Consider the following 25,561-nt stretch of genomic DNA (forward strand, 5'->3'; position numbering starts at 1 on the left):
TTAAATCGCACGGAATGAATCTGGGGAATTTTGCATTTGCCTCATCGTTTCGGGTGCGATGACACATCTGAGATTTCAGGTGTGTCACCTTCAGTGTGTGTGTGTGTGTGTTCATGTGAAAGTAGCAGAGGTCTGGGGAGGGAGGGGCAGTTCCATCAGCGGGATCTGTTTCAAATCAAAGTGTGCCCGCTGGAAATCTCAAATATCTGCTGACTGCAGGTTCACGTGGAAATATAGCCACTGTTCACACATGTGCGTGCACACACACACAAAATGAAACTCACACAAGCAGCTTGCAAAAGAGCAGAAGTCATTGTTCTACTATGGAATCAAAACTGAACAAGAAAACATATAAAATGTAAACTGTTTTAAGCACTTCCTGGATCAGCCCAAGTGAAACCACCACTAAATGAATGTTAAATATCAAAACGAGGAGAGTGAGGAGGGAATTAAGTAGACATTTGTCTAGTATTATCACATCAAAGAAGATACATCTTCCATTCCTGGTGGTGGCTGCTCAGCTCGGATCAGGCTCCTTCTTGTTGCTAAGGTGACCTGGTGAAGTGATAAGGAAAACTTTTCTTTATCAGATTTATCAATCATCAGCTTATTTGCAGAAATACCAATCCTTTAATCAAAACAATGCCATGTGAGTTATTGTGCTTCGACTGGAACATCAATGTTCTGTAATTTAATGTAAAGCAATGGGCTGCGATGTGAACAACACATGGAAGATTTCAGCAGATGGAGAACAGGACACGTTTCTCCCTTCAGCCAGGTTGAGGATACAGAAGCCTAGGCAAGGAAGAAGAGTATCATCTCTATCTAGTACGTGTCCTTCAGCTCTCCCGTCCTGCCTCCAGCTGTCTTACATGACCCAGTTTAACGATTTTAACAGGAGTAATAAATATTCCCCTGTCTCTTGCCTTTGACCTCATAAGGAATCAGTAACACTGAGACTGGCAAGAATACTCTCCTGACGGAGAAGTGACTCCCCTGCAGCACGTGTTTTAATGCCAAAAATATTATTTATGGTTACGTACAATGAATGACTTAAAGACAAATGGGCTCAGTCATTAGTTATGTTCCATGTTCTTTTTTTCATAATATTTATATTTGATAGAATTGGTTTTATTTGTAAGCCAGAAGACAGGTGTTCACACCTGTCTATGTGAATGTGAATGTGCCTTATTTAAGCATTTTAACTAAAAACAAAGGGGGAAAAGCACCCTTCTGACGTCAGAGGGCGCAGCCATTTTATGGTGTCATCAAGCTCAACATGATAAGGCACGTTGCGCTTAAATTACGGTTCAAAATAAAGTGGCCTAATCTAATAGTAAACCAACGTGCATTATTACAGGACAATGTTTTAACTGCGTTTTACCGTCATTTAATCGGGAAAAAATTAGCAGCGCGGAACCACCTACGGGGAAAGCTATTTCTGACGGACAGCAGTGATTTTTCCATCTCCATCTTTCACCTCTTTTTCTTTATTTCTTTCTTTTGGTGCGTTAAAACTAGAAATCTCTGAACACGGGTTATGTACCTTTTAAATAGCGCTCTTTTCTTGACCCCCTTTCGAGGTCATGGGGAGTGGATCCTGGTACCTTCCTTAAATTGTAATCATACGTTCTTTGCAATATGTATTATTTGTAATTATTCCATTGATAGTTAACTTATCGGTTGCTACATATAGTACATATTCCAATAAATGGTCTTCCTCATAAAAATGAATTTGATGCGTTTTATTTTGGAAAAGCAGGAAATGTGTGGTTTCTGAACCGACCCACTTCACAGGTAGTGACGGGGAGGGCGGTGTTTGTCCACCGGGGACAGTCCCGTTAACTGGAGCGGTGGAACGGACGGACATTTTCATCCCGATTCCAAACAAATACAGCCAAATAAATAGGGGACTAAGAATACCGGAACAAATCTAACGAGGTAAGATCGGTTAGTTATCGCCATTATTGTTATATTTATATAAAACCGTCACATGGAGTTATAAACTCTATTATGTCCAGATAAAAATATAAAAAGTAAAAGTTTGAAATATAAGCCAAATAAGCATGTATATAGTTAGGCTGAATTAGCGTTTTTGTCAAAACTCCCAGCATTTGCAGTGGGGAATATTTTCGTTTTTATTTCTTCATATCACAAGTTTAACAAAGACGTCATGTTTTATAGAATGAAACTGATTTAATGTTGCTTTGTGTTGCGAAAGGCTCGAATTTTGTAGTGTTGTTTGCATCACAGCAGCCTTTGTAGCTGCGCTTTCCTCGTAAATACATTATGAGATTAAAGTGGTTTGTTGTGAGGATTAAATGAAGAGCTGAAGCTTGGGTAGTGCGGCGGAAGGTTACAGCGGACAGGTTTGTTCAGCACCGCGGACAGCTCCGCGGACAGAAGCAGTGAAGTTTCTGCTGCACAGAGCTTTTCTAATCTCTTCTAATTACATCCTCGTAGAAGAGAAAGCATCCAGCTGCTGGGGTGTGTACCAGTTATCAGAGACAGATGTGGAATTCGTTGCCGAATATAGTTTTCTTGTTTGTTTTTTGAAACCATTGTGTGAATGCAGGAATGAAACCATTTGGAAGCACTTTGATTGGGTCATGGATGAACTCACTTTAAAAGAATTGATTCTACGTGCACTTCAGGAAACGTGCACAGGGAGTTTGCCTCTCCTGACCTGGTTTCCAACCTAACGCAGGGTCTGAAGCTGGTTTCCTTGTCTTTGTTTATCGTCCAGCAGTGTCACATGGGACTAAACAGAATCTTTAATTTCAGGATGAAATGAATTAAAATTTGTGGTATATACTGTATATTCAGAAGTGTGTTTTTGAGAAAGTGTCATAATAAGACCTTCACTCTTGTACGTACTTATTCTTGAGGTAGCAAAGTGAGCCAGTCAGAGGAAACAAAATAAGTTCAGGGTGTTATTAAACTGTTAATCATTTCAACAGAAAATGCACAATTTTTTGGTCACTCAGATTCTTGAATATATTGATTTGCTCCACATCAACATTGTAAATCTTTAGGTACGATGCTCTTGGCTTTATACAAACATCTAACATCATCACTTTAAGTTGATAAACTGTGATGACTAAGTGGTTGGTTGGTTGATGAGTCTTTTAATCAGGCAAAGACAACCAACTAATCTTGAGGCTCATAATTCAACTTCTTGTGAAACAATTATTAAATGATTAATGAGGTATAGTTTTATGATGAAAACTATTAACAGCAGTCAATAACTCTTCCTCTTCTTTCCTCTTGATCATAATAGAGTCATCATAAGATCATAATTTTAATAATATAAAAGTAGACTTTGGTCCACAAATTTCATGGTAACATACCTTACTGATATAAAGGAAGTGGACCACAGCTGATCATAGTCTAAGGCTGGCACTGACAGTTAATGTATGTAATGATCTCTGTGCAGGGCCTGGTGCCGTTCTATAGAATTGTTAAGTTAAAGTTGGACGTGTACATTGAACATCTGTCTGTCCACCAGAGCCTACAGACAGACTCACCACAGACAGCATGGGCATATAGGCACCCAGAACAGATGGCATCTGTGCTCGCTATAGCATCTCTGACTCACTTAACAGCCTTGTTTGCTTTTTCAAGGTGTGTGCTGTTGAGATGGGGAGTGGGTGAATGTCCAGTCTGGTTGGAGTATAAACCTCCTAGATGTTCTCCTCTGGTGTCATGATTAGACGTAAAGGCCAGCTCTTATGGAGACCTGACGCCTCTGGTAGAGAAGCGGCTTCTGTCTACCTTTTCTCTAACGTGTATGTACATATGGATGGATGTGGAAGGTTGTGAATGTTAGAGTAAAGGAAAATGGAGCACATGTACAAAGAATGAAAAGGAACATTAGAGTGGGCTGTATATTATGTAAGTGATGTGAGGTGTGTGTGTGTGTGTGTGTGTGTGTGTGTGTGTGTGTGTGTGTGTGTGTGTGTGTATGTGTGTGCATGTGTGTGTGTGTGTCATGTAGGCCTGCAGATTAATCCGGGGGTTTTATCCTCTCTGAATGGGACAGGGATTATCCCTGCAGGCCACAGATGATTGCTTTGAGTTTCCTGTACATCCACCATGTTTCCCGTATGTTTTTATTCGTTAACATTCTGACACTTTAGGTCATTTTTGCAGGTGGCTACAGAGGCTTGAGCCATCATTGTCCAATTTTAAAAGTTATATTATATTATCACCCTGAAAATGTTAAATATTGAACATACTGTTGGTTGAATGTTCCAGCCTGAAAAGCTTGAACATTCTCTCATCCAGAGACAGAAAGCCTAAATCTCAGGAAATGTTTCAATTCGGGGCAGGTGTCAATCCAGCCTTTTCATAGTAAACGTGTTTGTTGGCGTCAGATCGTTTCATCCCGTGCGGTCAGTCTAGGCTGTGTGCAGGAATTTACCCTGACGCTTCCATTCTGATAGAGCAAATCAAGTTATTTTTGAATTATGCAGTCAACAGTTCCACCCATTACAGCCCATAGAAAACAAAGCACCTGCTCAACTGCCCTCCTGGCATTCTCAGTGAGTTTCCACAGCAGGTTTGTCCATGTGTTCTTCCTGCATCTCTACATGAAGGATTTTGATTCTCTGAGTCCATCCTGTCCCTGCAGACGATACTGTGGGCAGAAAACCAGAACAGTCAGAGCTCCGGTCCTCCTGGATGGAAAACAGGAGCCCTCCCACTAAAGGAACGAGCACATTAAGTATGAAAACACACAGTTTTGAATGGGAAAGTTGTGCCAGAGACGGTTTTCCTGCTTCCAGGGGAATGCTCAGGATGTTCATATAAACTTACCACATTTGTGCAGGTGAAACATACACTGTCTCGCGTGAATGTATGAGAAGACGGTTAGATGCATGTTTGTATGTTATGTTATGTCAGCAGTCAGGCGTGAAGTGTGTGAATAGTTGAGCCTCCGAGCTGCCATCATGCTTCCTGGCCTGGTTCCATCTCAGTTTCTGCTCCCTGACTGTAGGTCAGCATAGAAACAATGTGTCAGCTAAATGTGGATGGATGGATGGATGGATGGATGGATGGATGGATGGATGGATGGATGGATGGATGGATGGATGGATGGATGGATGGATGGATGGATGGATGGATGGATGGATGGATGGATGGATGGATGGATGGATGGATGATGGATGGATGGATGGATGGATGGATGGATGGATGGATGGATGGATGAAGGTTTACATGAAGCGTGTGAAGTGACGCCACTCCCTGCTTCTCTCTATTGACTCTTCGTAAAGCTCCGTGGTCAAAGGTCAAACTGTAACACGAACCTCGTTTGGTCTGTAAACATCGCCACTTTAATAGCCAACCATTTAGAATCAGATCAAAGCTTTACTAATGAAAGTGCAGTCAGCATAGAAGAGTTTACTTGTGAATTCAGAAAGGACTGAGTCTGTCTGTGTTGGATTTCAGTTGGACAAACAGACAAAACATGATCTGATAGCATGGGAAAGAACCAGAACACCTTCAGCAAGGTACCCTTGAGCCAGGTACCGAACCCACAAATGCTGCAAAGAACTGGTAACTCGTCCAGTGGACCCTCCCCATGACCCTGAAAGGGGTAAAGCAGTCAAGATGAGAAGATAATTGTAATTACCTGCCACACCCTGATGCTTCAAATGCATCATGTACTCTCTCTCTCTCTCGCACACACACCCACACACATACACACACACACACAAAAACTATCTGCTGCTGACCTTCTCATCCTTGAGCTGAGAGGCTCCTCTGCTATCAACCGATACTCAGAAATCACGCACAAACACACTCACAGTGATGTCGAGACTGTCAGGTCTGGACTGAATTATGATCGTAACCGACGCAGTGATTCGATAAACATGAGAGAAACACGAAGCTCAGCAACTGACCCCATTTTGCTGACAGTGATTTGAACGTAGCCAAGAGGATCCTGATGGCCTGTTTCCCTCATATTGTTGTTCTGAGCTCACAGAGCTTGATTGACAACAACCTCCTCACATTCGATGTCTCAGCTGAGTCTCTCTCATGGTTTCAGCTTGGATCTCTCTTCAAGTTACTGCAGCCGAAGTAAAAATAGTTTTCACTTTCCTACCTTTCTATAAATATCTTCCAGAAATATATTTCAGTGTTTTTATTGTCTTTGATGCATTGCAAAGCTTCAGAAGGTCTCAGCGACCAGAGACGAGAGCTGAGGGTCTTTTCAGATGTCCTGGTGTGGACCACAGACCTGCACAGAACATAAAGTGGTCCACTGTATAATTGTCACCTTCACAGTCCATACTCATGTGCTTATTTCCACTGTGGTCCACACCACTGGTGGAGCGTCTTGTTTCCATGACAACTGGCAGGAAAAAAAAGAAAGTTTGGTTGATGATGAATCATTAAAAGCACATGTGATACTTTGTTTCTCACGTGACTCCCGAGTTCACAACGGACACACACTCAGGTAGGTGTTGTGGTGCTGCTGGTTTCGTGATAAATCATTTCCTGAATGAACTCTCCTAAGTTTGTGTCATCCGCACAATCAGCAGCACAACAGCAGAATCCTCCTGAGCCCTAAAGTCTCATTAGATGCAGAAACCAACAAGCTTATTTAGCTCAAAAACGCCAAGCCTACTCCTGAGAATCGGTGTGCACCAGAATGTAACTGTTGTGCTCACACTGACCCATCTGCACCGCACAACCTGGGCCAACCTCAATAATATGGATGATGAACACATTTACACTTGTCAGGAAAACAAAATAACCCTCCTCCCAAACCAATTAGAGCTCAAGATTCACTTTAAAATCAATCATCTGAAACTGCACTAGGAGACGCAGCAATTAGCAGAGCTAGCACAGCACAGCTAGCACAGACAATCCAACTACATGTTTTAAAACAGGAACCGGAAAATATAGACAAGTGGAAACAACAATACTGACAACTGTAGTGTTCATACGTGTGTGTTAGTGTAGGTGTGTGTGTGTGTTTGTAAGAGAGAAAGAGAGAGAGTCCCACCGGTACAGAACTGGGCTAATCCCATCCCTTTCTGGCTATATTATATTCTCTGCTTTGGTCAAAGGAAGCTTGAAGAGCTTCTCAGCTTGATGTCTGGGCTCTGCATCAGAATCTTAGATGGTGATGGAGCAGTTTGACGTGTTGAGCATTTATTGATTATTGGCAAGAGCCGATGAAACAAAAAACATTTTGTGGTGTGTTTTGGCACACAGATGGTGCAGCGCTTACTTTCATGTCTTAATGGATTTTTTCTTCTTTTCTATTACTGCTTAATGTCCTCTCACAGTTTATAGAATATAAATTCTATAAACTATGTATATGTATTAATTCTCAGATTAGAATGATGTGAATTGTCCCATCTCTTCCTGCCAGATTGACGATGGGACCTGGGAAACTCCTGCTTTAGATGATCGAATGTCTGCCTCTCTACTGAACATGAACTGTATGAGTTTATAGATGGAGAAGGCCTGGAAAGGAAGCAAAGAAAAGTGAGAGGAGACAGAGGAGAGAGTGAGTTTGTGTGAGAGAGTAAATCCTCTTTCCCTGCTGACTTTAATCTCTCCATAGGCTGAGCCGAGCACTTCAGGCCTCACAGCAGCCGTCAGTCACATCGACTGACAGGCAGAGGAGGGGCTGTTGATCCTCGTGTCAGGTCCACTGTAGCACGTGTGTGTGTGTGTGTGTGTGTGTGTGTGGGTGTGCTTATTATGTCACAAAAACAGTGACACTTTTATTGCAAAATGGATGTTTTCCTATTTAAGTCTGGAACTCAGAGAACTACTGTCCTATAGAATACATTACTGTATAGAATTGGTGATTATGGATTTGGGACCTAACTTATGTGCTGCTGTTACAGCATGTGTGTTATATTTGAGCAGGGGGAGACTCCCAACCACAGTGATTGGTTGGTTTTTTTTATTCAGTGACATTGTTGAAAGATGGTTAACAAACAAAGTCGTTCTGTCCTGAAACAGGAAATGGTCTGTGTGTGTCAGTATATGTGTGTGTGTGTGTGTGTGTGTGTGTGAGTGTGTGTGTGACAGGAAGCAGCTCTACTTCAAAGTCATAAGGAAGAACTCAATAATAGACAGAACCTGACATTTGGAAGATGAGTGTAGGCAGCAGCAGTGCGAGAACCACTTCAATCCAGTTCAATATGAAGGGAATTTTGATCATCGTGTTATTATTGTGAATTTAGAAGCTCCTTTTTCACAGAACTTGTGTGATAACGTGAGTGCTGTTGCCACTGACAACAAGGCCTCAGTCCCACTGTCATTATGCAGGCATGAAGTGATGGAGTGGGTGTGATCTGTCTTGGTTTGCTGCCATTTTTGAAACCCCTCATCCATTTTCTAAAATAGACCACAGCTATTCATTATCACTAGAATAAATCATGAGAGTTTCACTCCGCGCGCACATAGACCTGCTTGATGTTAGAAGGTATAGTTGTTGTGTTGCCTATAAAATTGAAGTTTTTTGTTCAAGTGCCGTTTTTAAAAATGCTCTAAACCTAGACTTTATGGGCCCATTTATTTATTAAAGATCCAAAGTCCAGTGACCTTAATGTGTGCAAACACGTGTCACCTCCATTGTTGTCTTTATGATCTGGGGGACACCAGAGGTTGCCTGCTCCCTTAATCCTTAGAGCATCCAGGATGGATCTTCACCTTCTTCCCTCCTGCACCATGTTTTATCCAGGTTCTTGAGAAGCGATAGAGAAGGAAAGGCAGATGATGTCCTTCCGGCTCTCATCCCAGCAGATGTTGAATTATTAACCCCTCTCAGAAACTCCCCCAGGAGCCTGGGAGCAGAGAGAAGCATGGGATTTCGACCTTGGATCACTTTACCTCAGAGATCATTTATAGATCTCTGCGACATTAAAGATATTAAACTAGACATTTACTGTGCGTCTTTAAATGATGACCTACAGGATACACCATCATTATATCAGCATCTGCTCTTTTCTTGACATTTCTTTTGTATATATATATATTAAGACCTAAGTCAAGAATCCATTCTGGTGGTTACATCATATTAGCTTCTATAAAGTTTGAATGACCTCTGAGCTGAAATCAAATCATCTTCAACCAACCAGCAGATGTATGGACGCCATCTGCTGCCACTCTCTGCAGAGCAGCAGCAGCAGCAGCATGTAGCACTGTCAGCTATGTACATTTTTTATGAAGCAAACCTCTCCATGAAATAATGTCTCACAGAGCAGAGGGGAATAAAAATGGACCTGTCTTTTCACCGAGGCTTTTATGGAAGCGTTGGGTGGAGGAGCTCTTCCCTCCTTCACCTGGTGTTGATGCTCGAGGAGGAAATCTGGGCTCAGGGCAGCGCGTGTCCACCGGCGGCGGCGTTGCAGGTGCTTGTGGGGCTGCACGGCTGCATTTGCTTGCGTGATTGGATCAGCGAAAAATAAGCAGAAGGTGTTTATGAACACTGTTAAATGATGCATCACTTGTGCTGATGAGGTAAGCGTAGCTGACAGCTCTGGGGCTGTTAGCATCTCAAACCCTGAAAACAATTTTTTTTGTGGGACATGAGTCATGTTGTTCTTCAGGAAGTATGTGAAGGGACATTTAAACTGACTGTGGCTGCACTTAGCCATAAGTATTGATAAGTGCTGACTCCAACAGGGTCAAGTCTTTTATGAGTCACTCTTAACATTTAGCTGAAGGACACTTGGAATATAGCTGCTAATGGGAGTGATTGACCTCTACCCCTGCTGGTGAAGACATGCTCTCCAATCTCAGGATGAGCCTGGAAACAAATTAGTGCAAAGCTCTGGACTCTGTCAGTCGTGATTTCTGTCAGTTGCGTTCAGAAGTTTTATCCACGTCTTTCCTCTAAGAGATGCAATAACGTCTAACACACTTTCTCCTTCCCAGTTCTTCCCGCTTGAGGTCAAAGTTCGACAGTCATCATGGCAGATGAAGCAGACATGCGCAATGAACTGGCCGACCTGCAGACCCGTGCAGACCAGATAGCTGATGAGGTACTGTAAATGATGTGTGAATCTCCTGGCTTTAACAGAGGGAGAGTAGTGGGGGGAGGGTAGTGTGTGGGGTGTGTGTGTGGTGGGGGGGGGGGGGGGGGGGGTGGTGGGGGGGGGGGGGGGGGGGGTTAGGGTAAACCTTCATTTCTGTGAGTGTAAAGCTGTTTATTATGCTGATTAATACAACAGAATGAAAATGTGTTTACTGATGATATTTGCAGCTTTTATGAACGGTAGTGGTCCACAGTGAGTGGAGATCTTCACTGTTGCTGACAGTTTGTGAGGAAGGATCGGTCAGAGAACAGTTATGTTGCTCTGAATTAACCTTTAAGGGACCTATTGGTAACAGATTCTCAACGAAGGAACAACCTAGCAGAATTTTCTTGTGTTCTTGGGTAAATGTTAAAGTTGTGGGTTCAGAAGAACACATGTTGACATCAGTGGATATCCTAAACTATGTGAAAGATAGCAGACATAGGTTCCTTTCTGCATTTGGAATATTTTTAAACTCTTTTGGGTGGAAGGACAGTTCATGAGAGTTATTGTGTGGCATTTCAAACTAACCTTTTCTGAGACAAACGTACCTCCAAAGCCCACAGACTGCTAACCCTCACCCTGTATTCTCAGGTCTTACATAAAGATGGTGGTTGTGGGTGATAAGAGAGAACATTGCAAATGTAATGAGTTGAGAGGAGCTGCGGAAGAGCGGTTAATTCTGAGCAACAGAATAATATAGCAGCTGAAATGGCCTCATGAAAAATTCAAAAGAGGATAAGACAAGGCCAAGAGGCTCCAAATGAGGAGAAGGAGCGGCAAAGAGATGAGAGACAGGACAAATGGGGTTAAGATGAAAGGTGCTTAAAGAAAGGATGTCCAGAGTTTAGAAAGAAGGTGAGCAAACTTCTGAATTCAGATCACTGATCCAGAGACTGTGGCAGCTAAAGCAAAGTACTGACATTCACATTCTCATGTCTCCCTCTTCTTCCTCTCTCCTACAGTCTTTGGAGAGTACTCGGCGTATGCTGGCTCTGGTGGAGGAGGTAAGTTCATACCGACTCTGCACACATTTGCCCCAGTGAACCCGGCTCAGGCTAACAGAGATGAAGTTTAATGAAGGCAACATCACTACTGATTCTGCCGGTGACTCATCTCATGGATCTTTAACGCCCACCATATTAACCCTCCGTCTCACTTTATAAGAAAGGCCTTTATATCTGTATCCATAGGCTGACCTGGATTGATTATAAAGGTGAAACACATAGTTGAGTCAGCTGGAAAACCAGTTTTCTATAGATGTGATTCAATTTTGACTTTGTCAATTATCAATGAATGGTTTATTAAAAGATCTTTGCCAACAGAAATGTCACAAATAAACAGTTACACACCGATTAATGTTTGAAAAATGTCATTAGTGTTATTGAACGGTTAGGAGTCCCTTCACCATACTTGTATTCAGCTCCTTTTACCATTTTGCTCTCAACATTATGAATCGGGACATTTTAATTTGTGTGTTACGACTTCAGCGTCCCTGCCACTCAGAAAGCAAATTGAAGTGCGTCATTTCCAGATTTGCCTGTTTCTTCCTTCAGCACCACCCAGAGAAGCAGCACTGTTGTCTCTTCGGTCTTTGGTCAGGCTTCAGCTCTTTGCATCAGTGTGTTTGTGTGGCTGCTGCAGGGCTGGCTGCTGGCTCCACACACATGGGCGCTGACAAAACCACAGGCTCACAGCCATTTCCCTCACAGCAGCTGAGGATTTGCCCTTTTAAGTTAATGCCAACAGAATGCCACTTTGTTAACTTGACTTTGACTTGTGGCATATTAGAGCTGTGCATGTCTGGACAAACTTGCTACATGCTACCTCACATATGATGCACAATTTGGTAAATACAATATTTTTAAGGCTCTGGTCTGTTTCTGCATGTATGAAAATGTACAATTGGACCCTCATATGTTACCACATGTAGCCAAGGCAACATAGAAATGAAGATATTTAGTTTGTAAACACACAGCTGAACGTGCTAGTGATGTTCCCGTGATGACTTGTGTTGCACTGAGGTGCACATGCTTTTGTTTCTTATTAATATGGACCATGGGAAAATTCCATCATCTCCTCCTTTAAAGGCCTTAAAGTGGGCTGTTTACTGTAGCGGTGTTCAGGACACCATCATAAATGAAATAAAAGGTTTTCTCCATAGTTGCATTGTTACCATTAGGTTTATCTGTGAACAAAGCATCACAATAAAGCAGGATGAGGTCAATCTTTGTAAGCAGAGGCACAACCCCATATCATAACCACTGATTATTAAGAAGAATTATGATTCCTTTGATGAATATTTTCCCCTCCTGAGACTCACAAAGTATGTGATGAAATTGGCAGCATTGGCTACAGTTGAAGGCGGGTCATTGTGACAATTACACCTATCAGCAGCAGGTCGCAGGTCGTTTAAACATTATCGCTGCCGTTTCACCTCATTAAATGAAGATTACCGCAGCTTTAAATTTTTGATGTAATTTCAGTTTTTAGAAATGCGATTATCTGCAGAGGAAAAGTACTGTATATCTTAGTCGAACTTCATATACTGCAGCACATGCTTGTCCGGCTTATAATAAAGTTTAGCAATACATTTTCCTTGTTATGATTCTATACTTCCCAGTATAGACAAGCTTAAGCATCCTGTCTTACATTGTATATAGTTTTATATTTTCCCCTTTAGGACAGCTTTGTATGTTCAGGGATGTTGTGAGAACCTTTGATCACTGGCTGGTCTTACTGGCCCCCAGTGCTGCCTTCTATCGATCACTACTGGGAGCACATGTTCCATTACTATGATTTGTGGCTCATGCTGTGCACACAGGTTTGAATGTGGTTGTTGTGTGTTATTATATGATCACAAAGAACGTGTCGGCTCTATCAGCCTGGAACCACATCAATACATCTCAGGCCTGGATGTATTTTGAGAACCATGTTTTTGTCTTTTCAGCAGAATTTGGAGGCTTCCAGCTTATTTTAAAGCCCCTAAACATTCAGATTTAGATTCCTTTATTTGTCCCACAAGGGGAAATTTACAGCGCAACAGCAGCAAAACACGCAGAGAAAAAAAACTGAAATAAGAATAGAAAGTATATAAAAAAGAATATATATAATAATCTAAGATAAATGGTAACTTAATGTATCTTCCTTCAGCAAAGACTATATTACTGGACAGCATTTGTCTGTTTTTGCTCATATAAATATAATAATGGGTTTTATTTCAGTAAAACTGCTCTGTTCTTGGCAGTTAATCATTGAAAGTAGGTCATGTGACTTCATTTATTATGCTGAAAGGAATCATTAGAATTTGACACTTTTGAGCTGATGAACCAATCATTCTTCCCTTTTATCCATCCTGGAGCCAGAATCACCCAGTCAGCTTGGGTTTCAGTCCCTTTAACTCTGATTCTTGTGTCTCTGTCCTGATCAGATACAACTGTTTGAATAACTGTCATAGCTAAAAAACTTTCTCTTAAAAGTAATGTCATTCCATGAGTTCTGTTCTGGGGACATTGCTGAACTGTCACTTTTGCTCCTCTTTTCAATCTTCACTTCTTTCTTTGTCTCTTTTCCTTCTGTCAGAGTAAAGATGCCGGCATCAGGACTCTGGTCATGCTGGATGAGCAGGGAGGTAAGTCGATAGGAAAACAACTCCAAATTCTGCCTCTCTGACAGCATTAAATCCAGTCGTCTGCTCTCCTCTAACACAGTTGCTTAATGCTGCATAATCATAGTCATCAGCAAGAATGTCCAGTCTGACTGTTCAGTCCAGCCAACATATACAGTACATCCCCTCAGGAAAATAACTTCCATTGTTTTAGAAATACAATATAGAGAATAAATATTCCAATTGTGTTCTCTGATAATAGCACTGGATATAGGCATTGAGCTAGCCTCCTGCTGCTTTGCCAACCTGAAACTACATTTATAGCTTGACTGTAATTGCAGACAGCTGTAGGTTTTGTGTTCAGGCTTCAAGACTGCATTTTAGCTGTAAGCATTCTATTTGTGAACCAAGGTTTGACCTATGTGTCAGTGAGTTAAACTGATGTGACACCGCATGTATGTCTTGACCTAAACAGATGTTCTGCTTGCAGCTGCATTAGTGTGACTCTGAATATATTCTACAGTAAAAGGGTTTATAGCCCAGTCATGGTCGGTGTTGATGAAGGGCTGTGCATGTGTGTTTTCACTTCAGGCATGAAGGAGCAGTCTAATTGGCCCGTCAAAGAAACATATAGCTTCTTGTCCTCGTTCTTCTGCCCTCCTCCCCCAACCGTCTCCTCCAGAGTAGCAGCTCAATGCTGTTAGCAGAGAGCAGCAATCAATTCCCAGAGTTATATTACCTCTGCCTCTTTAGCAAATGCCCTTCTAACCCAACCCTCTATCCATCTGCCGCCTTCTTCTCTTCCTCTCTTTCATGCCCCTCATCCCTCTGACCTCTTAGTTATTCTGCAGCTCATTTGACTGACTTTGCTTGTTCTGATGATGAGGCTCTTTCTTTAACTTGAGCTCAAAAACACCTTTTCTCTCAAGATTTAAAGCACTGACATTTACTGTCAAATGGGTCTGTAATAATAAATCCACTCCTGTTAGACTGTAGAGTCAACACTGGTGCACACACAAACACAGATCACATGCTGGCGATGTGTCATTTCCTGGAATTATGTATAACCTGCTGTGGTGGTCTCACTCCAGTTATAAAACCCCTCCCCACAGAGTGGTAAGGTATATTGACCTCAGTGAGGTTTGATGGAATGCATCCCAGAGAATCCACATTAAGCTTCAGTTTTAAATGGGATGAAAAATGCTGACTTGACCTCTGTAATAGTATCATAGCCATGATCCTCATGTGCTGTTGCAGAAGAGAAGCAGATGGACTGGAATCGGTGAATATTATAAAATACTACCTACAAAGTCCACAATTCCTCTAACTTTACGTACAATTTAGCCAGTTCTTTAGTGTAGGTGATTTGAGGGCCAGGAACCACACAAAACCAGTCTGTGCCTCGGAGGGATCATTAATTACCACGTATGCCGAGTCTCCGACACCATGTCAGAATATACGGTACCAGTGAGATGAGCCTTTCTGACTGTTAAAGCTGTGATTGAGGAGGTTAGAATAATCCTCAGACTTGGGGGAGGCGTCCCGCCCCTGATGTTCCTTCTCCACAATCCTTCACTCTGCCTGGGATTACTGCTCAAGGCCACTTAGCTGTCATTTGTAGCTCTGAATCTGTGAGCACCAGGTTCAGCAGAAATGCTACATTCATGTTGCAGAGCGTCATTTTTCCATTCGTCTCCAGGTTAAAGGTTCTACTTTTATTTAAACATTATGGCCTTAAATTTTAACATCTTGAGCTGATGTTCTTCAGGATCTCACAAGGGTCACAGAGGTCACTCTGGTGTCACTGTTCCAGAAAATAATATGGTGACTGGGCTAATAGACCCCAAACCAGGCCTGTTTAATGTGTAGAACCATAGCACTGTATGAGAAGGATTTTAGAAAGTCTGGCTGAGCTTCTCTGAGCCAGTAGCACTGATGATATTCTACAGTCGGATGTGTTAACGAATCAAATTGTAGAATGACAAAAATGTCCATCAAACAGGAGTTTAGAGACCATCTGGCTCAAGAGGCTTTGCTAACTTCCTGTCACGAACCAATTATTAAGGTCACCAGCAGGGTGTTTTGCATGGAGGTAGGAAATAAAGATGTGTTTTTGGTGTCATGTATTAAAGCCCATTGCTTGCTTAGCCTGTTGCACGTAGTCAGAACATTTATGCGCCTGTAGCGTAGAGCGCCACCCCTCAGCCAACAAAGCACACGCTTTTATTTCACTACTTTCATGCCTCTGTTCTTACCAGAGCAACTTGATCGTGTGGAAGAGGGCATGAACAAGGTGAATGCAGACCTGAAGGAGGCGGAGAAAGATTTGAACAATATAGGACAATGCTGTGTACTGATATGCCCATGTATTAAAAAGTAGGTACCAGCCAGGAGCCCTGAGCTCTTGCCTGTCCAGTGCCGGTGGTGGTGGTGGTGATGTCTGATGTCTTTCTTGTCACAGTCAATGTCTTTTTTGTCTCTTCTCCTTTGTTTCCTCTCTCTACCCTCTCCTTTTCCTCAACCTGTGATCTCCCCCTCTTCTCTTCTCATGTGCTTTCATTCTTTTGCTTGGGAAAATGACATTGTGTTGGTAATCAGAGCAACTGGAGCGCATCGAGGAGGGGATGGACCAAATCAATAAGGACATGAAGGATGCAGAAAAGAATTTGAACAATCTAGGACAGTTCTGTGGTCTATGTTCATGTCCCTGTAACAAGTAGGTGCCACCTGTGTTGCCTGACTGAATGTGTTTCAGTGCCTGCCACTGTTTCGCTATCTGTCTGCCTGCTTCTGGTGCATAGAGCATGGTGAACCGTGGTGTGAGCAGTCAGGCCTGTAGCTACAGCACACACACTGGGAACTGGCACCAGCACTGCATGCATGCATGCGTGTGGATGTGTTTGCGTAAGCGAAGGCTGAGAGACGGCATGCAAGCATGAGCAGGGTGTGCTTCCCCACACAGCAGGTTCAGTGTCACTTTATTCGCTCTCCAGCCTCAGTGACTGCTGCCCTTAAAAGCCCTTCATTCCACCGAGGACGAGAGACTCTCTTGCAGCAGTGGCATCAACAAAGATCTGCGGCGAGACACCCGCCTCCCTTGTGAAACCCCATGTGCCCACATACCTGTGGCGTAACGCATCATGCTGTGGCCCACAACTCATTGACATAAATAAAGATGGATGTATTGTCATTTCCTCTCATGGCGTGACACCACTGCAGCCTGGGATATGGATGCTGGTGACTAATTGGCAAAATAGATTGGACCACTTGCTTACAGGCACAGCTCATCTGTTATGTGTCACTTTTCAATAAATTATTATGTCAAGTTAAATCTCTTCAACCTTAATTTGAAGCAGTTGTGTTCAAACTGGAGCCCACCACCAGATGGCGCAGACATCCATCTTCAATCCCCAGTCATCCATCTATATATTTAGTCAATGGGTCATTCAATTTCCCTACGGGGATGAATAAAGTACATCTTGAAGAACAATTCAATATTCTGCACTAAATTAATCATTACAATCTATTCTGCTGCCATGTTCATGCAATTCTTAATTGTTTCTTTGATTTCTTGTTTTATGCATTAAGTTTTCACAATATGTCAAAAGTACAGCAATCTACATGATTCCATTGATTCCAGCTCCATATGCATCAAGGGTTCCCAACTTTTTTGTAAACATAGCCAGATAACAGTGAGAGGCGAGAAGCTGGTGCACAAACGTCTATTAGACAATGACCTCAACAAACCATGTGACTAAAAAAAAGAAAAACAAACATGGAATTATACTGCTGATTTCGTGCTGAAATAAATAAATAAAATCAGCTCAGTCCCTCCGATGCACTACAGCTTTTGTACCACTAGGGGGAACTAATTCAACGTTAGTGTCCTAAAATTTGAGATAAGAGCACACACACACACACACACACACACACACACACACACACACACACTCATAGAGAGAGGCACACACATGCGGTTTCAACCTCAGCAGGTATTTAAGACTTCACCCCCACCCTCGGGTGCCTCTGATCTGCAGGCATGTGGTTGGGAACCCCCACGTGTATATGAACTGGTTACGCTGTACCTGACTGTAACCCTAGGTTACATCAGTAAATTAAATATAAGATATTATTATTCAGGAATCATGAGTAAAGAATGAAAATGTTGAAAATAACCGGTAAAAAATCAGTAGAAGTGTTTATGTCAATGAGCTTTTATGGATTGTAGCATGAAGGTGCATCAACTGGTCCCAGCCTGTCTTTCTTTAGGACATTCCTACATAATAGGAAATCACTCAAGGAAGCTTTGATATAAAGACTGACTGGCAGGGTCAGGTGTGATGTGTTCTCTGGACCTCAAACGCCACACTATGGCCACCGAGTCATGTCTGAGCAAACACCTCTGTTGGGACACTTCATGTATCGAAATGTTGATCTGAGTGCTATAGAAAAAACAAGAGGCCTTGTTAGGCTGCAGCAAAGTCTTCTACCTGATCCCGATACATACTGTACATACATACATATACATAGCCCGCGCTGTAGGGGAAGAACAGGAACAAACTGTCACATTTAAAATGTAGCTGAGTCCCATAACCATAAATCCATCATTTTATTTGGGTGGGATCCAGCCTGAAGTGACATATTCTTACAGAAAAAAAAAAACATTTCAACTGTTCTTCCAAAATAGCTGTTGGAAGCAAATTTAAGGATGCAGCTTCACCTGCATTCATTTACATGATGCCATTCCTTGTCCATCTTGTCCTTTCTATAGCTCATGTGCACCTGTTAACCATGAAGCATTTGCGCTTAATATCTACGTGGCAGCCTTCTAGGCTGCAGACGCGTTCCGAAGACAACAATCACCCAGAATGTGCCCACTGTGTTGTTTTAGATGTGACGTCCATACATATGGCCTTCACTCCATAACTGCTCAGAATATACCCGAGGTAGCATGAATCATGGCACAGATGACTGCCTCTGCTCATGGCTGACACAGGAAGTGATTACAGCTCTCTTTCAGCAGATACTGCATGTGACTGATCCTCTTTATGCTCCCCCTCCCCACCCATCAACATGGTGTCCGCCTCACGTGTCCTTTCAGTGTCTGTTGTGCATGTATCTCCTCTGTGTGCATGTTCACTGTGTGTGCTCTTCTTTATGTGCTTGTGGGAGACAGTCTTACGAATTCTTAACATACATTCACTTTCTAACACAAGCCACATAATAAGCTTTTTTGTGCAATTGATCTTTGTGTCCGATCAATTATTCACATACAGACGCGTGTGTGTATGTTCCTACGTGGCTTTTCACGTAGCTGGCACGTTGCTTCTGTAGGCTAATTTGTTTGACATCACATAAACATTGTTTTCTGAATGCATATCCATGGTAACAGGATATGTTCACACACACACACACACACACACACACACACACACACACACACACACACACACACACACATCCACACCCAGACACACCTGCACACAAATGCATTGGATTCCCTCTGACTGGAATGTGTGTGGTAGGATTAAGGGTGGAGGCCAGGCCTGGGGAGGGAACCAGGATGGAGTGGTGAACAGCCAGCCGGGGGCTCGGGTGATGGACGAGCGTGAACAGATGGCCATCAGTGGGGGCTTCATTCGCAGGTAACTGTGCACATACTCATGCACGGTTGTGTCAGTACACAACACTGTTTATGTCGCACAGTCTTTGAACTTTATTTGCTGCTCGAGAAACAGAGTTTATCCATGGCAATTAGCGCCTTGGTTTTATAAAAAAAAAAAAAAAAGGCTTTTTACATTCAACTGTAGTTCCTAAAGGATCCTGCCATAAGAGTTACCATGCAATGTGGTAGGAAGGCCATTATTTTAGAATTATTATACATTTGCTGTAAATATCAGTCATCTTTTGATATCAGGAATAGTGATTGTGGTACTGTGAAATGGAGCAAACTTCTCTGTGTTTTTGGTCCAGTAACCCATCCTTCACCCTGTTTCTGTGTGGTCCAGGGTCACAGATGATGCCAGGGAGAACGAGATGGACGAGAACCTGGAGCAGGTGGGTGGCATCATTGGCAATCTGCGTCACATGGCACTGGACATGGGCCAGGAGATCGACACCCAGAACCGCCAGATCGACCGGATCATGGAGAAGGTATGGTACCTGGCTCATGGAGCAGGTGGAAAGTCAAAACGTTTTTGTTTGGCTGTTCACATTACATGTTCGAATGTGGCCTGTCTGCAGACTGGGATGAGACACTGCCTAACCATCCCATCATGCTTTGCGGTTATACCCGACCGCTAATTATTGATTAATTAAATGACATTAAAGTACAGCAAAAAAGTTGACCAGTGAATATTTGCTCATCAGTAGAAAAAAATAGAATTATTCAAACATGCTGTCAATCTGGGACGTGTTTATTATTCATTGCTATGACACAGTTTGAGTGGCCACAACTGGTTGTCTAAAAGTGGAATTTCAGCTTATCAGTGAGTGTGTGAAGTAGGTCACTGAAGCCAGCTCCCTATGTAGTGAACACGGAATCAGTGTGATTTTAGACATGGTCCTAGTCTCTACACATGTATTGTTTAGAAATTTATTTTCGAAAACACAGCGATTACGTCACCACAAACACTAATGAAGCCTAACATTTTGTTATTGCCCCACTGGCGTACTCCGTCATCCCAGTTTTCTGTGTTTATTGTCGTCATGGTGACGCCCGTTGTGACGTGTGTCGCTCCCAGAATGACGTCAAAGTAGCAATAAACGCAACAGCGTCCATGTTCAAGAAAATCTGATACCCATCTGATTCAGTACCACATTTGGAAGTGGCGTGAATGGGATTCAAAAATGTCTGATTCAGTGAGAATTGTGCTGTTCACAATATCAGAACATTGCAGATTCAGGGCACGTTCGAGACATGTATGCGTGATGTAACATAATCATGGACATCCATCCATCCATGCATGCATCCATCCATCCATCCATCCATCCATCCATCCATCCATCCATCCATCCATCCATCCATCCATCCATCCATCCATCCATCCATCCATCCATCCATTTGTTTTTCTCTTTCAGGCTGATTCTAATAAGACCAGGATTGATGAGGCTAACCAGCGTGCTACAAAGATGTTGGGCAGTGGCTAAACCACTGTGACAAGTGCTTCGTCCCTCTTTACCCCCAAACACCTAAAAGAAGATATACATTTCCAAACCCAGCCCCCGAAACCCCCACATCCGCTCAGTGCCGCTCCCTGCAGGGGCTGCAACATCACGCTTCTGTTGTGACACTCGTAGAGGTTTGCACACATGCACATATCACACAGCCGCCTGCCCACACTCACCTCCCCTCGTTGTCGGTGTCGTTGTGCGTGTCGGATCTTTTGATTTTGTTCAGTAACAGTAGTTGTGTATCACAGCTCTCCACACTGTACATAGAGCTTCTGAAAAAGCTTCATGGTAAACCGTAAATTCTGCTTTCAACGCTACTTTTTTAATTGTTTGTAACATAAGCTGTCGTTCTCTCATGTCAGCACAGGATCCATGTTGTGATGCTACATGATCTGGTCAGATTGTTTTACTGTGAATTAGCAGTCCTCGAAGTTTGTAACCATCGCTTCTAAATAATATTTGAACACAGACATGGAAACAGAGGGATGATGAAAGAAGTAAACTAGGTTCTCCCAGAAACGGCTGGTTGTAATCCCTAAAAAACTGTTGTGCTGTTGGAACAGTGTTGAAGTGGTGGTACTAATGATTGTACAGTATGTAACTTTCCTCAGGGAGCTAAATCTAATTCAAATCATCAAATTGCACCTGATCAGGTCTAAACATCAGAAATATTGCACACTGTCCTTGATGGCAATGAACTGATTGGCGGATGTCCACAGACTCTCCGACGGCGACTGGAACCGAGTGGAATAAAGTCACATGTGTGTATAAGTATGTTATGCATATCCATCTTCTACTAGGGGAAACTGAATTATTTATTAATCCTGGCAAGAATAACCCAACACTGCAACTGCATGGTGCGTATGTAGGCCACGCAGAGCAGAGGCCCGTGTTTGTCCGCAGATAGGGCCTCTCTTTTTGTTTCATGTCTCTGGATCCTCCCAGACTGTGACCATCACTGTAAATTCATCCCTTACAAAATGCCAATTAAACCATCATAACTGTAGAACCAAATGCAGCTTCCTTTTGGTTTGTACAATTATTTAACAAACTACGTCTTGTTTTATTGTCACCAGTAGAGTGAAACCAAGATCCGCCTGGTTACGGTTGTTAAGGAGAAAAGGAAGGGAAAATCTAGACCGAAACAATATGATTTGTAGACTGTAACAGTTCGATTAACTGTTGCTGACATACAAGATGTTCAGGTTTAAGGCAAGATGAAGAACTTTATGTGATGGATGAAACATCAGCTAAAAATAACCAATAGGAACTATTTATTACTCTTAAACATGTGACTGAAATCTCACCAAACCAAGATTCCATTTAAAAGGTGAAGAAGATTGTCCGTGTATTATTGTATATTGAGGCATTAATAACTTAGTAACCGAAGTAAATGGACAAATATCTAAATTTCAGAGAATGTAATTAGGGTTTCACAGATGTGACAGGTCAACGATTTACTCCTTAATATTAAATACAGTGTATAATATACTAAACATCATAGTATGTTCAAATCAATGCTGAGAAGAATTAAAAGTGACAAAAATCAAAGATGGGACACAACGGGAGGGAAAGAGAGAGCAACACATGACACTAATGGACATCCTGGGTTTATGTGGGATTAGTGTGTCCAACGTCACTGGGAACACTGACACAAACACACGCACAAACATAAATCAACAACAGATGACAATAATCTGCTATAGCCTGCTGTCATCCATTAAACTGCATGCACATGAATTCTACTGTATGTGCTGAAAAAATATTATTATATCAACGTTATGTTTTATAATGAAGTTACCTCACCTCTTTCAAGTGTTAGTGACTAATGAAACCTGCCTGGTTTTACTCTCAGGGGCTTTAATTACGAGCGCCCTCTGCTGGTGAAGGTTTGGTGGTACACATATCTTATCCAATGTGGCAAAGCACATTTCTTAAATGGCCGTAATGCCTAAAGATACTGTCATTTACAAGCTACGTGATAATAAAACTAATGCATTAATATTGACTTCTTTGTGATGATTACAGAAGGTGAATGGAGGATCAGCCACGGTTAGGGTGATAATTGGTTTACGTGCCCTGACCATCCATGGAAATAAGTCAATAATGTGCTCTTTATGTCCATTTACCCTTCACTTTCCCATTGATTTGACTTTTATTTAAGAGTCTGGGGTTTAATGGAAGGAACAGGGTATTTGCATGGCTTCCCCCAGTGAGTGGTCTCAACCACGCAGGACCAACCATTAAGAAATTTATCTAATTTTCTAATTAGTTAAATTAGTAAAGATGGTTTTCTTCCACCTGTCATTACCAGAGAGGATAAGACAGCGCCTCAGATAAGACAGTTCCTGGAGGGACAGAGAGGAAGGAGGCATGGCCTTACCAAATTACATGTAGTATTAATGGGTAGCTAAAAAACATTAGCTAATGTTTTAGGTCTCACAGTTAGATGATGATGAAAGTCCAGAGTGCTTATGGAACCTCGTGCTCCACTTAATGAGAGCCATTTTGTTTCTCCAGGCGCAGGGGGAACAGCTTTTAGGGAACGGCAGAGAGGGTGTGTCAGCAACCGATTTAGAAGTGGTATCTTCATATCTGCTGCTCAGTTGGTGGAGTATGGAATTTCCTCATAGACCAAATTCTTCAGACACTTCCAGGTTCGAGAGTTCATGAAGAAATTTTCCTTGTCCCTTGTGGTTGGATAAATGAACTACTTAACATGAAAAACACCCTTAAAGGGACAGTGTCCATGCTGCCTATGAACATCCAGAGGGTGACTTCCTCATTCCTTGGTTAGATCTGGATGTCACAAATGTTGCCTGCCTGCAGGTGGGGTCTTCTGTGTGTGTGACACTGGTTGTTACCATTTAGCGTGTCCACAGACCCCATTTATCAAAAGACAGACTGGCAGTATCTTTCTGAGAGTTCTGAGCTAAAATATTCAGAACTTCTCATCCATTTATAATAAAGACACAGCAGCTGCTCCTCTGACAGCCATCTTTGGTTTGTTTCAAGAAGCAGGTTTAACAAACCCTGATTCGGGACCTTAACTCCAGCTTGTCCAAATCTGAGCTGTCAAATTTCCATTAAAATGATCCTTAGTAAAACTCATTTATGTGTACATAAAAAGCCCTCATCAATGGAATGCTGACAACATGATTCCCCATGGCAACAGATGAAAATAAGCTCTGATCTTCTTGCTTTTCTCCTGCAGAGTTGGAAATAATAATGACCATGTATGCAGAAAATGAGCATATTTTATTCAAAACAAAAAAAACAAAAAACTGTGGCAGCAGCAAATATAAGAGCTTGTGTGGCAAGAAAGGAATGAGACTCAATAGGTGAGTCTTTAAAAAAAAAGAAATATTTGCCTTGAGTGTTCCACTCATCCAACACCTATATTCTGCGTGCCTATTTGAGTGCACAAATGTCATTTCCTGGTTCAAAGGAGATGACAAAAATGGAGAAACGCAGTATGGTTTAGCTGCAAATATGTAATTGTTTAGGTAAAGAAGCATGTTTGCTGCCAGGGATCTGGAAAGAGAGTGAGGCGTGGACCAGATTTGCACGTCTACCTCCCTCAACCAGGATAATGAATGGATCAGCCGCTACCTCAGGAGAGAACACACAGCAGCATGTCATCAATTATGTGATCGACCTGAGTATGACACTCCCTGCTCAGTCAGCACCAGCAGGCAGGCAGGGCTGTCACACAGGTGCAACCCAACAGGCACGAAATGGACAGCAAATAAAGATGAATTATAAAAATCTAGTCCAAGCAGTTAGTCATCTTATCAGTGCCAGTATGTAACACTGTCTAAGCCACATCTAAACACCTGTTAAGCAAGAAGAAGTGGAAGAGGTACTTTTTGGAGGAGCTTGGAAAGGCCCTTGTGACTCCTTGCATGAACTAGCGACAACACCTTCCCCACGTAATGTGGACCTGAACAAGAAGTCACACAAGACGGCAACACAAGAGGACAGAAGAGAAGGAGATTCAATCACTACCCTGCAAAGAAGCACTACAAAACAAGGACAACCTGCTGCAAACGTGGGAATCACATGCGCAAGCTGCACACGTCACGTTTAGTGCCACCGATTTCAATGCAGTGATTAGTCTGTGATCAATTCTGTGAAGTAAATTCAGGTTAAAAATAAATTTTAAGTCTATAAGCTGTATGTGCAAACTCAAACCAATAAGTCACCTCTGGAAATGGATCACATAAGGCTGCAGATCAACAACAACAAAAAGAACAACTACTGCCATGTGCAAACAACCACCACCACCAGCAGCAACACAATCCCAAAGTGCAATACAGAGAATTTGCTCGGAACTGAGAGCATTTTCATTTCTTCCCTCATCTCTGGGTTGACTATGGATTTTCACTACACCTGCTTTCTGAAAAGGGCACCTGGTCTTTTGGTGGTGTCAGAACAACCTGAAGCTGATGACAGTTGACCCCCATCTTCTGCAACTGCCCCAACAGACCACCACCCTGATCAACACCTGAATTGGTCCATCACTGTCCATGACCATTCTGATCTAAAGATGTTTAATCAACTTTATCTTAACTATCACACGATCATTTATCCGTGATTCATAAGGGAATTCCTACTGGATCAGAACTAAGAGCTAAGTAAACTCACATATTAAGACAATAGTAAACCACTGTGGATGATGCGCGTCTTGTGAAACGCCTACTATGACGTAGTTAAGAATCGGACCTATCAT

At 42.3% G+C, this 25,561-nt stretch overlaps 1 protein-coding gene across 2 annotated transcripts; it reads left to right on the top strand.

The window, feature by feature from the left end:
- Nucleotides 1-1,781: 1,781 nt before the first annotated feature.
- On the top strand, nucleotides 1,782-21,843 carry LOC130514628 (synaptosomal-associated protein 25-A-like). Of its 2 annotated transcripts, none has more exons than XM_057014305.1 (8): nucleotides 1,782-1,941; nucleotides 9,910-10,016; nucleotides 11,015-11,056; nucleotides 13,632-13,680; nucleotides 15,915-16,032; nucleotides 19,182-19,301; nucleotides 19,665-19,809; nucleotides 20,737-21,843. In XM_057014305.1, exons 2-8 carry the CDS (start codon nucleotides 9,945-9,947, stop codon nucleotides 20,803-20,805), a joined length of 615 nt encoding a protein of 204 aa, XP_056870285.1. In that variant the 5' UTR covers nucleotides 1,782-1,941; nucleotides 9,910-9,944; the 3' UTR covers nucleotides 20,806-21,843. The 2 variants fall into 2 exon arrangements, with proteins under 2 accessions (XP_056870285.1, XP_056870278.1); XM_057014298.1 differs by lacking the exon at nucleotides 15,915-16,032 and adding an exon at nucleotides 16,255-16,372.
- Nucleotides 21,844-25,561: the final 3,718 nt, after the last annotated feature.

This window comes from Takifugu flavidus, chromosome 2 (genome assembly GCF_003711565.1).
Source record: "Takifugu flavidus isolate HTHZ2018 chromosome 2, ASM371156v2, whole genome shotgun sequence".
Lineage (NCBI taxonomy): Eukaryota > Metazoa > Chordata > Actinopteri > Tetraodontiformes > Tetraodontidae > Takifugu > Takifugu flavidus.